Raw genomic sequence first — 12,077 nt, 5'->3', positions numbered from 1 at the left:
TTTTTTTCCTCATTAATGTACACACAGCACCCCATAAAAACACAGAATTGTTGACATTTTTGCAGCTTTATTAAACACAGACATATATATATGTATGTGTGTGTGTGTGTGTAATAATATAAATACACACATATTATGTAAACAAACTATTTGTTAGATATGATTAATCGCATCTAACAAGTTTGTTTACCTAAAATTTGTATATATATTATTTTATGTATATATTATACATATTATATTTAAACATATACACACATATATTTAATATATATAAATCAAATATATATACACAGATATATTATGTAATCAAACTTTTGTTAATTGTGATTAATCGCAATTAATCAATTCGACACCCCTTACACACATACATATATATATATAAAAATTATTTAAAAAGAAATATTTTTAATAAAGCCATTAAATTAAATATTAAATAGTGCTGTCAAATCGATTAATCGCGATTAATCACCTATAACATAAAAGTTTGTAATGTGTGTGTATATATATATATATATATATATATATATATAAAAAAAATTATATTATATTATATTATATATACACACACACACACACACACACACACCTAAAGGATTATTAGGAACACCATACTAATACTGTGTTTGACCCCCTTTCGCCTTCAGAACTGCCTTAATTCTACGTGGCATTGATTCAACAAGGTGCTGAAAGCATTCTTTAGAAATGTTGGCCCATATTGATAGGATAGCATCTTGCAGTTGATGGAGATTTGTGGGATGCAAATCCAGGGCATGAAGCTCCCTTTCCACCACATCCCAAAGATGCTCTATTGGGTTGAGATCTGGTGACTGTGGGGGCCATTTTAGTACAGTGAACTCATTGTCATGTTCAAGAAACCAATTTGAAATGATTCGAGCTTTGTGACATGGTGCATTATCCTGCTGGAAGTAGCCATCAGAGGATGAGTACGTGGTGGTCATAAAGGGATGGGCATAGTCAGAAACAATGCTCAGGTAGGCCGTGGCATTTAAACAATGCCCAATTGGCACTAAGGGGCCTAAAGAGTGCCAAGAAAACATCCCCCACACAATTACACCACCACCACCAGCCTGCACAGTGGTAACAAGGCATGATGGATCCATGTTCTCATTCTGTTTACGCCAAATTCTGACTCTACCATCTGAATGTCTCAACAGAATCGAGATTCATCAGACCAGGCAACATTTTTCCAGTCTTCAACTGTCCGATTTTGGTTAGCTTGCGTAAATTGTAGCCTCTTTTTCCTATTTGTAGTGGAGATGAGTGGTACCCGGTGGGGTCTTCTGCTGTTGTAGCCCATCCGCCTCAAGGTTGTGTGTGTTGTGGCTTCACAAATGCTTTGCTGCATACCTCGGTTGTACCGAGTGATTATTTCAGTAAAAGTTGCTCTTCTATCAGCTTGAATCAGTCAGCCCATTCTCCTCTGACCTCTAGCATCAACAAGGCATTTTTGCCCACAGGACTGCTGCATACTGGATGTTTTTCCCTTTTCACACCATTCTTTGTAAACCCTAGAAATGGTTGTGCGTGAAAATCCCAGTAAATGAGCAGATTGTGAAATACTCGGAACAGCCCGTCCGGCACCAACAACCATGCCACGCTCAAAATTGCTTAAATCACCTTTCTTTCCCATTCTGACATTCAGTTTGGAGTTCAGGAGATTGTCTTGACCAGGACCACACCCCTAAATACAGTGAAGCAACTGCCATGTGATTGGTTGATTAGATAATTGCATTAATGAGAAATTGAACAGGTGTTCCTAATAATCCTTTAGGCGAGTGTATGTACACACTTACAAACTTTTGTTATATGTGATTAATCAATTTAACAGCACTAAAAAATTACATTAATTATTTTTTTTTTTTAAATTGAAAATATTTTCTTACTGACAATATGCTTTCAAACAAAGAATAACCTTGAAAGATTCAAAATATGAAGGTTTATTTACTCAGCTTTATGCATTAATTCATGCACTGATTGTCATCCTTAGTTAACTAATTTACTAAATTAAATTCACACAAAGTTCTTAACCACACTTATTTAATTAAATTAAATGCATTTAATTAAACAAGCAACTCAATGAGGTCATGTGACAACAAATGAACTATTGTTTGTTTATTTGTTATTGTATGTATACAGTGTAGTATTAAGATAGTATGCAGTGTGCAGTAAGCAGAATGGATCATTCTGATGGATCAGTGTTTGGAAGCTCTTACTGATTCACACACAGGTCAGTGTTACACTGATACACCAGTGGATCTGATCAACAGTGTGATCACACGCTTGCGAGACACAGAGAAGCGTTTGTTCCACCGAAGCCGAATGAGTTTGTGAGAGCGACTCTGCGGCCGCTGGCGCTCCAGGGCTGCGCTGTGCAGGGCACATAGTTTAGGTCGAACTCTGGCTCGGTCCGGTCCAGGTTGAGGGTGGGAGGCAGGGTGGCGTGGTGACAGGCGAGGGCAGTGAACGCCGCCTCCAGCGCACCGGCCGCTCCCAGCAGATGACCTGTGGCACCTTTAGTGGAGGACACGGCCAGCGAGTATGCATGCTTCTGAAACAGTCTTTTAATGGCTGCGTTCTCCGCAGCGTCTCCCAGTGGTGTGGAGGTGGCGTGAGCGTTGACATACGTCACGTCTGAAGCGCTTACACCAGCGTCACGCAGAGCAGCAGACATGCACCTGAAATATATATAATTATTATTATATTCTTTTCTTATTATCCACATCAATCAACATGCACAGTACTTTTCTTTTCTTTTTCAAATATTTTGAATGTTATGTTATGCAATGCCATGTTATGTTGTTATGCTATGCTAAGCTATGTTATGCTACACTATGCTGTTATGCCATGTTGTTATGCTAAGCTATGTTATGCTATGCTAAGCTATGTTATGCTATGTTATATTATGCTATGTTATGCTAAGATATGTTATGTTATGTTATGCTAAGCTATGTTATGCTATGTAATGCTAAGATATGGTATGCTATGTTCTATTATGCTATATTATGCTAAGATATGTTATGTTATGCTATGTTATTTTATGCTAAGCAATGTTATGCTATGTTATGTTATGCTAAGCTATGTTATGTTATGCTATGTATGTTATTTTAATGCTAAGATATGTAATGCTAAGCTATGTTATGCAATATTATGTTATGTTATGCTATGTTATGCTGTTATATAATGCTAAGATATGTTATGCTAAGATATGTAATGCTATGTTATGTTAAGCTATGTTATGCTATGTTATGTTATACTATGTTATGCTGTTATATTATGCTAAGATATGTTATGCTATGCTATGTTATGCTAAGATATGTAATGCTATGTTATGTTACGTTAAGCTATGTTATGTTATGCTATGTTGTGTTATATTATGCTGTTATGCTATGTTATGCTAAGATTTGTTATGCTAAGATATGTTATGCTATGCTATGTAATGCTAAGATATGTAATGCTATGTTATGTTATGCTAAGCTATGTTATGCTATGTTATGTAATGCTATGTTATGCTATGTTATATTATGCTGTTATGCTATGTTATGCTAAGATATGTTATGCTATGTTATGTTATGCTAAGCTATGTTATGCTGTTATGTTATGCTTAGATATGTTATGTTATGCTAAGCTATGTTATGTTATGCTAAGATATGTTATGCTATGCTATGTTATGCTGTTATGTTATATAATAATTCTAGATTACAAATAAATGTTTATTTGCATGTTATGCTATGCTATGATATGCTAAGCTATGTTATGCTATGCAATGCTATGTTATGCTAAGCTACGTTATGTTTTATAAAAATTCTATATTACAAATAAATGTTTATTTGCATGCAATGTTATGCTATGTTATGTTATGTAAAAATTCTAGATTACAAATAAGTTTATTTTCATGCTAACAGGTGACGGTATTACCGAAAGGCTCCGTCTCCATCTGCGGTGGGTGCAGTGATGTGACTGGCGTCTCCAGAGAGGCCGTAACCCATGACCTCGGCGTAGACCCGCGCTCCTCTCTGCTCGGCGTGTCCGTACTCTTCTAAAACGAGCACGGCCGCCCCTTCCCCCATCACAAACCCCTCTCTGTCCGGATGAAACGGGCGTGAGGCGAGTCTGGGCTCCTGGTTCCAGTTGGTGCTGAGGGCCCGAGCCCGAGCAAAGCCGGCTATGGACAGCGGGCTGACACAGGCCTCCGTCCCGCCGGCGAGCATCACCGCAGCATCACCGTGAGCTATGAAACGGGCCGCGTCCCCGATAGCGTGAGCGCCCGTGGTGCATGCGGTGGAAACGGCGTGATTCGGACCCTTTAGTTTGTGTTTGATGCTTATGTGCCCTGCGGCCATGTTGACCAGGATGCGGGGCACGAAAAACGGACTGACTTTGCTGTAGCCGCGCGTATGAAAGGCCGAGGCCGTCCGAGCGATCTCCTCCAGAGACACCATACCCATGCCGACCGCCACACCAGTGTCCAGCTGCTCCTCAGGGCTTCTGGGAAACCACCCGCAATCCTCCAGAGCCAGTTGGGCGGCACCGACGGCCATAACCGTGGCTGGAGACATGCTGTTTATCTCTCCTTTGGATACAAACATCTCTTCGTTGAAATCTCCAGGTTTATCTCCTCTCGGCACGCGAGCCGCCACCTTACATGGCACTGTTTTATACTCCTCTGAGTCCAGAGCTGCCAAACCGCTTTCTCCACCAATCAGACGCTGCCAAGGCAGAGCACTTCCTGTTCCGAGGGGAGAGACGAGTCCGATGCCGGTGATCACCACCCTCCTGTGACTCTGAGCGGCTCTGCTAGAGTGTCGCAAACACATGCAGCTCTTCACACTGGAAAGAGACGCACCGTAAAGTCTCAGTAACATCTTCTGACGGCATCTCAGGGACATTGTGACCATGATCGACCTGTCCTGGGAAGATCGAGGCTACATCAAATCTTCACTGTAAAAAAAACAAAAAGAGAAGTTCATTAACATTACTGCTGCCTAATTTTATGCCTCATATCATAGTAAATCATCAGGATAAAACACCATGAAAATTCTTCTGTTTTGCATTTTTTCTAATTTAATACAATTGTTTCAACACAACAAGAAGTAGACTGAAAAGTGAAAACTTAACACATACACATATACTGAATATATATACACATTAACAACATAATAATTTCTTATTATTATGTGTGTTCTTGTTTATTCTACATATATTTGACTAAAATCCAATCTAAAATGTACATCTCTAAAACTTATACATCTGTCAAAATGTTGTGTAGCAAGATTAATGTCTTAACATTATATAATTTTAAGCACATCACAAAAAGTTATAACTTACATACATATATATATATATATATATATACATATATATATATATATATATATATATATATATATATATATATATATATATATATATATATATATATATATATATATATATATATATATATATATATATATATATATATATATACAGTATATATATATATATATATATATATATATATATATACAGTATATGTATATATATATATACAGTATATATATATATATATATATATATATATATATATATATATATATATATATATATATATATATATATATATATATATATATATATATATATATATATATATATATATATATATATATATATATATATATATATTAAAATAGGTTAAGATGAAATATAGCATGTTATATTGTTTATATTGTTTTTCAAACATGTTTGAAATGTTAAAAAATGTAAAATATTTAAAATATTTTATTTCTGACAGGAAAAGAATAACCTTGGAAGATCATAACACACAATCTTGCTCCATTTACTCAGCTCTATGGATTTAATATGGTCACGCACAAATTGTCTTCCATCGACTTGACTAAACTTAATTAAATGTCACGCAGATTTACTAACTAAATGCAATTAAATTCAAATACGTACTCTCTTTCACGTGGATTCAGCAGGGGATAATGTAAACAGAGCAGAGAGTGACGGACTTCCGGTTCTTGGTGACTTCTATAATAAAAGTCTCCAGACTTGGTGCTAAAAGTCCTCGTTTAATACATCCTTATCAGAAGTCACGATTTACAAATTCTTCACCAAATTATCTGACTTAAATAGGAATATTAAAATAATTTGTAATTGTACTAATACATTTTATTAGATTATCTATATTATGAAATTATAAAAATAAGCAGTCCTGTTATTAATAACACTGAGGAGATGTAAGTAAGATTAATCTAAATTCAGTACTTTGAGGACATCTGCTGGTTAAAGCCGTGTAAATGCAACGAGAACAGCAAAAATTACATGCAGTTCTTGATAAATATACTGAAATATTTGCAGCCTTTTGTTAAATTATAGCACTTATTTTGTGCAGCAACATTTTGTGACACTTTTACAGAGACAAGAATACTAATAAAAATGTATAAAACTGACTCGAGATAAGTTACAACCATAAATGTAATAGGTTCATGGGTTTACATTGATTTTTGCGATTTATATTTTCGGAGCGGTTCCCGCGCAAACGAATAATATTGGCTTGATAACGTCCTGAATCTAACGAAATGAACGGAATAAAATGGGATATAATGTAATTGGTTTCATATAAAATGTGGAGTTTTAAAAACGCCTTTTAAAAATTACGTTTGGATGTATTTTAATAAAATAACCTCTTCCAAATGTCACGTGGTGCCGCTAGCGGCGTCTGAAAACAAAGGTAAAATATTACGGAAAAAAGAAAATATATTGGTTTCAAAGCAAATACTCGAATATTATTTATAAAAATACATAAACAAAATGTGCACTGTAGCACAACCAAATAAAATAGTCTGTACTAATCTAAAATCTATCTAAAGCGGCCATATATCAAAAATGTTTTAAAATATTTTATTTATGACCAGAAAAGAATAGTCTTGATATTAATGAAGTCAATATCCATTTACTCGGCTTAATTAACTAAATTAAATTAATAAAGTAATTCGATTGGTCAATGACAGGTCACGTGGCGTCGATTGCGGCGTCTGTTCTGTTGAAAACCGTTTATTGCGTTAATTACGTTTTTTTTTTGGACAAATTTACCATACTTCACCAAACAAACTTGCTACGTGGTGAAATAAAAGCACTTTTCCGCGCAAATGCACCTGATTTCACCCTAAAATGGTGAAACTAATCGTATTTTATCATTATCCAAGTGGACGTTGGTTTTGAGGTAAACGACAACAGACTTGTGCCGTTTTATTTGGAAAGAAGTCCAGCTGAGTCACTATTCAGCGGCTGAGGTCTTATTATTCGGGCTCTTGTGCTGTGGGCTTGTTTCAATGGTCTTTTCTGTGAATCCAGGGTAACAGGAGGAACTGAAGGCGGAGTTTGCAAACTTTAAGCCACCGCAGAGCGCAGAAAGTCGGAGGAATGTTCGCTTTATACCTCCTACCAAGAGGGAGGAACCATAAGATCCGCACCTGCACGCGCACTACATATCTGTCTTCATCGGATGCTTTAAATGGACATGCTTTTCTTATGCTGTTAACAGACCCGTACGGTTTAAGTGATTGAGAGCTCTTCAATGATGTCAGACAGCTCTTGTGTCTCCGGGGCCCCTCAGCGCCTGATGCCCCTGGCCCTCAGAGGAGAATGGATGGCACTGGAACAGAAACTCAAGACTTTAGAAAAGGGAGATCCGGACATCTTCCAGTTCGCCGAGGTGAGATGCACAGCAGATGCTTTTTAATGCATGCTTTAGATAGAGTCATTATTAGTAGTAGTACTCACAATTTATCATGACTGCATTATAGAGTACAGTGTGATGAAGAACATTTATAAATATAATATAAAGTATTTTAGCATATTCTAGTTTTGCATATAGCTCTTTAAATCTGTACATATATAATGTTATAATGTTAATGCATTTAAGTTGTAACTTTTAGAGATATTAGATACGTTTTAGATTCGATTTTAGTCATTTAGGTTTTATTTACAGTGTGCATTTTTCATATACATTCTGGTATTTGCTATTTTGTGAGTACAGTACACTTCAAAATGCTTTCATTTCAATGAATTTCAGCATTTTTGTTTTGCATCTGTATGTTCAGCATTTGTATTGCACAAACTTCAGCTCTGAATATAAGCTCAGTACTGCATCAGTGAAATATTGCCTGTGTTTCCTGATGATATATGTCCATGTTGTCCCTCAGGAGTCTGGCTTGAGCCTGCTGATGGTCGCAGTGCGAGAGAGCCGTCTGTCTGTCCTTGACAGGCTGCTGGAACTGGGGGTCAATCCCAGTGACAAAACAAAGGTAGGAGTTTCCCACCGTCTGGAATCGTGTCTTAAATAACTCCACTCCTCTGTGAGAACACCAGCACCCGCCACTTAACGCAGATGTTGTGCATTAGTAGCACAATTAAACTTTTAATGGAAACGGTTCAATGGTTTAGAAGCTTATTATCGAACAAGCGTTACTAGAAGGTTGATATTCTGGCCTGTCTGTAGATATGGCTCAAGTATCTCATGTATTAAATGTTTTGGGGTTTGCTCAAATCACTTTTTATTATCTTATTTATTTTTATGCAGGAAACATAAAGCATATATTAGCTGCTCTACAGTATGTCGGTGTCAGTATCTGCTGTGAGTTTTATAGCTCGGTGAACGCCTCAGTGAATAATTGTCACTCTGTGGGTGTTTAAAAGTGCAGCACAGATCAACTGTGACCAATAAGTTGGATCTGACAGGAAAAGTTGACGGAACTGCCTGGAATATGACATTTGTGTGAGAGTGAATTGGAGAGAGAGAATTTAACAGCAAATCTCCAACTTGTGCCACATTGCTTTAAGGGCAGACTCCTAACCATGCGTATTTAAAAGTTTAAAAAGTACAAATAGTTGGGGTCAGTGTAAAGAATTTACTACTTTTATTCAGCAAGGATGCATGAAATTGATCAAAAGTGACAGTAAAGTCATTTATAATGTTACAAAAGATTTTTTTTTTTTCAAATTAATGCTGTTCTTTTGAACTTTATATTCATCAAACAATCCTGAAAAATAAAATGTATCACAGTTTCCACAAAATATGAAACTGTTTTCAACATTGATAATAATCATAAATGTTTCTTGAGCAGCAAATCATCATATTAGAATGATTTCTGAAGGATCATGTGACACTGAAGACTGGAGTAATGATGCTGAAAATTCAGCTTTGATCACAGGAATAAATTATACTTTACATCATATTCACATGGAAAACAGCCATTTTTCATTGTAATAATATTTCAGATTTCTTTCTGTATTTGTGATCAAATAAATGCAGAATTGGTGCGCAAAAGAGACTTCTTTCAAAAACATTAAAAATCATACCAACTCCAAACTTTTTTACTTTATTAGCTTTTCTTCTTGTTGTCAGTAAAAGCTATAAGATTAGATGAAAAAAACAAATGTTAAACTGGTCTTGGAAGAATTTGTTGAAAAAATAAATGTTTGGGTTCATACTGATATCTCAGACTTATATACACTGTGTGTGTGTGTGTGTGTGTGTGTGTGTATATATATATATATATATATATATATATATATATATATATATATATATATATATATATACACACACACATATATATACACACACATATATATACACACACATATATATATATATCTTGGCAAGTCTGAGCAGTTTGAGACATTTTAGATATTTTCTTAAACTCTAGAAAAGACATGTGAAATTACTTTTGGTCTTTTTTTATCAGGAGAAACATCTGAGAACTTATGCAAATATCTCCATTTGTTCTCAAATTGAATTTCATTGAAGACTAGGAGGAACAGTTTATATTTATATATTATTATATTTATATTATTTATATTTTATGTATATTTCTCATTTCCTATGGGTAGATAAGAAAGTTTCAGATTGGAAAAATCTCTTTTGTAAGTCATCTACTAAATGCAAATGTAACTAGCATAAGACAACAAACACAAGCAAGGTCACATTCAGAAATGAATATCTCGGAAATGGTAGTGAATATAAAAAATCTGTTCAGTCATTTCTGTGCGGCTCGGTCCAAAGATCATCTGAGCTGATTTTGGACAAAATTGACCAAAATTTGTAGGAGGAGTAGCGAAAAAACTGTTTTTCATTTACTTCAATACGGCAGACAGGTACATTTAAGGAAAATGACAAATGATACATTGTCGGAATCGGCATAAGCCAGGGAATAAAATGACATGAAGCATACACATTTTGGAAAGTGTTTTCAAAAGTTATAAGCGTTTTTGAAATAATCATTACATCTGTGGAACAGTAGGTGGCGCTGTGCTGAAACTTCTCAGGTACCTTCACGACCTCCTAAAGGTCATACATACCAATTTTTGTGAAGATATGTCAAATTGTTTAAAAGATATCGCAATTTATGACAAAATTCAAAATGGCGGGACACGTGATTCATCCAATATTGACAGAATCGGTATCGTCGGATTCGGCATGATCCAAGGAATCCATAGACACCAAGATCTTGATTTTCTGACAAACTGTTCAAAAGTTATTGGCCAAAATAGCCATTTTTCATATCTCATGACCTGTAGATGGCGCTGTTCCCAAGTTTGGCATAGACCCTCAGACCATGGTTCTGATGAAGGTTACCAATTTTTGTTTCGATTGCTCAAAGGTTGGCCGAGATACAGCCTCTATACTAATTTTGGGTCGACCTCGTTAACTTCGTGACATCATAACCTTTGAACAAAGATGAATAAAAAAAATCTGTTCAGTCATTTCTGTGCGGCTCAGTCCAAAGATAATCTGATCAAAGATTGGACAAAATTGGACAAATTTTGAAGGAGGAGAAGCGAAAAAAAACAAATACTGTACTTTTCAAAATGGCCGCTACTGTAATGGGTGGAGACTTAATGTAAGAAGTTGAATAGCATCAGCATGAAGAGACGAATCAGATGAACTAAATTTAATTTTTCTATGACAAACAGTTCAAATGTTAAAACCGTTAGAATGTTGAAATTTTGAACTGGTGGTGGCGCTATAGAGTTGGTTCTAGAGACTCCAAATTTGGTCCAATCACTATTCATGAGCATCTCTAAAACTGTGCCAAATTTCATCATTTTCTCATGTTCCGTTAATAGGGCTGCCATAGACTCCCATTCGGGAGGAAGAATAATAATAATAAAAGGGAAAACGTACAATTACAATAGGGGCTACAGCCCCTTCGGGGCTTGGCCCCTAAAAATCTGACACAGAATCTGTGGGACGTTACTGTAGTTTTTATGAAGGATGAACAGTGTTGCTTTACAAGCGTAAAACTGAAGTGCTGCTGCTGAAGTAAAGTTTTTCAGAATTTTGAACCAATGTGGAAAAGGATGTTGTGAACATGAATGAGAACATTTTCTCTGGCTGTTCATAGGACAATAATTTTGAAATTTTATTCCTAAAAGTCTAGTATATTGTGGATGTTTAGCAGATGTTCTGACTAATGGCTGTAATGATGTTTCCACTCAACATGATTTTTAGATTCATTTTTTGGCTCTTTGTTGAGCTGCATTTTTATGTTGTTTTGCTTCATAAAGCTCATTGGTACGTTCATCATCCATCTTTTCTGTTTCTGGGGATGGTGTGGAAATCTCCAAAGTGAGTTTGTCTGTACTTGAGCTTCTCCAAAACCCTTGAGGTCTGGATTCAGACCAGTGTCTGTTTCCCATCATATGTATTGAATTACCCTACAGTTTTGAGATACTACTTTTGGACATTGTGGTGTGAGCAACGCGTGAATCAGTCATTCGTGGGATGGGGGTCAAACTGGTTGGTTAAAAATGTGCAGGAGTTTAGGAATGGAAACCTCTCTGGGACTAGTCCGAAGTGATTCACTAAAATATTCCTCTATGTAATATCTTCCATCCATCTTTGAAAGTGTCTGGAACGCTCTTCACTGTGTGTTCACGGCGTTTAGGGGTTTCTTCAGGTGATCCGGTGTCTTTGACGCACTGTGGTTCAGACTGAAGTAGATCAGAGAACACAGGAGATTCCTCGACTGTCTGCATTTGAACGTCAAGGAAAGTATGAGGTGCAT

At 36.0% G+C, this 12,077-nt stretch overlaps 2 protein-coding genes across 2 annotated transcripts in view; one reads left to right on the top strand and one right to left on the bottom strand.

Annotated features, from left to right (window-relative positions):
* Positions 1–651: 651 nt before the first annotated feature.
* Positions 652–6,026, bottom strand: oxsm (3-oxoacyl-ACP synthase, mitochondrial). Its single transcript, XM_067411912.1, has 3 exons — positions 5,959–6,026; positions 3,937–4,959; positions 652–2,696 (listed from the first exon to the last, which is right to left on the bottom strand). Exons 2-3 carry the CDS (start codon positions 4,914–4,916, stop codon positions 2,294–2,296), a joined length of 1,383 nt encoding a protein of 460 aa, XP_067268013.1. The 5' UTR covers positions 4,917–4,959; positions 5,959–6,026; the 3' UTR covers positions 652–2,293.
* A 1,559-nt stretch (positions 6,027–7,585) lies between these two features.
* Positions 7,586–12,077, top strand: part of trpn1 (transient receptor potential cation channel, subfamily N, member 1) — a 47,776-nt gene continuing 43,284 nt past the window's right edge. Inside the window, exons 1-2 of the mRNA XM_067361679.1 lie at positions 7,586–7,720; positions 8,211–8,312. Of these exons, the coding sequence (XP_067217780.1) occupies positions 7,586–7,720; positions 8,211–8,312 (237 nt within the window). The remainder of the gene's footprint in view (positions 7,721–8,210; positions 8,313–12,077) is intronic.

The sequence above is a fragment of the Chanodichthys erythropterus genome, chromosome 15, assembly GCF_024489055.1.
Source record: "Chanodichthys erythropterus isolate Z2021 chromosome 15, ASM2448905v1, whole genome shotgun sequence".
Taxonomy (NCBI): domain Eukaryota; kingdom Metazoa; phylum Chordata; class Actinopteri; order Cypriniformes; family Xenocyprididae; genus Chanodichthys; species Chanodichthys erythropterus.
Note: the sequence above shows the minus strand (reverse complement) of the source record. Positions and strands in the feature narration are given on the sequence as shown.

What these genes read in the sequence shown, in the direction of transcription:
- oxsm (XM_067411912.1), bottom strand. Translation starts at nt 4,916, where the DNA reads ATGGTCACAATGTCCCTGAGATGCCGTCAGAAGATGTTACTGAGACTT. An exon ending in GATGGAGACGGAGCCTTTCG is followed by an intron (nt 2,697 to 3,936) that starts GTAATACCGTCA and finishes TATATATTTCAG; the next exon opens with GTGCATGTCTGCTGCTCTGC.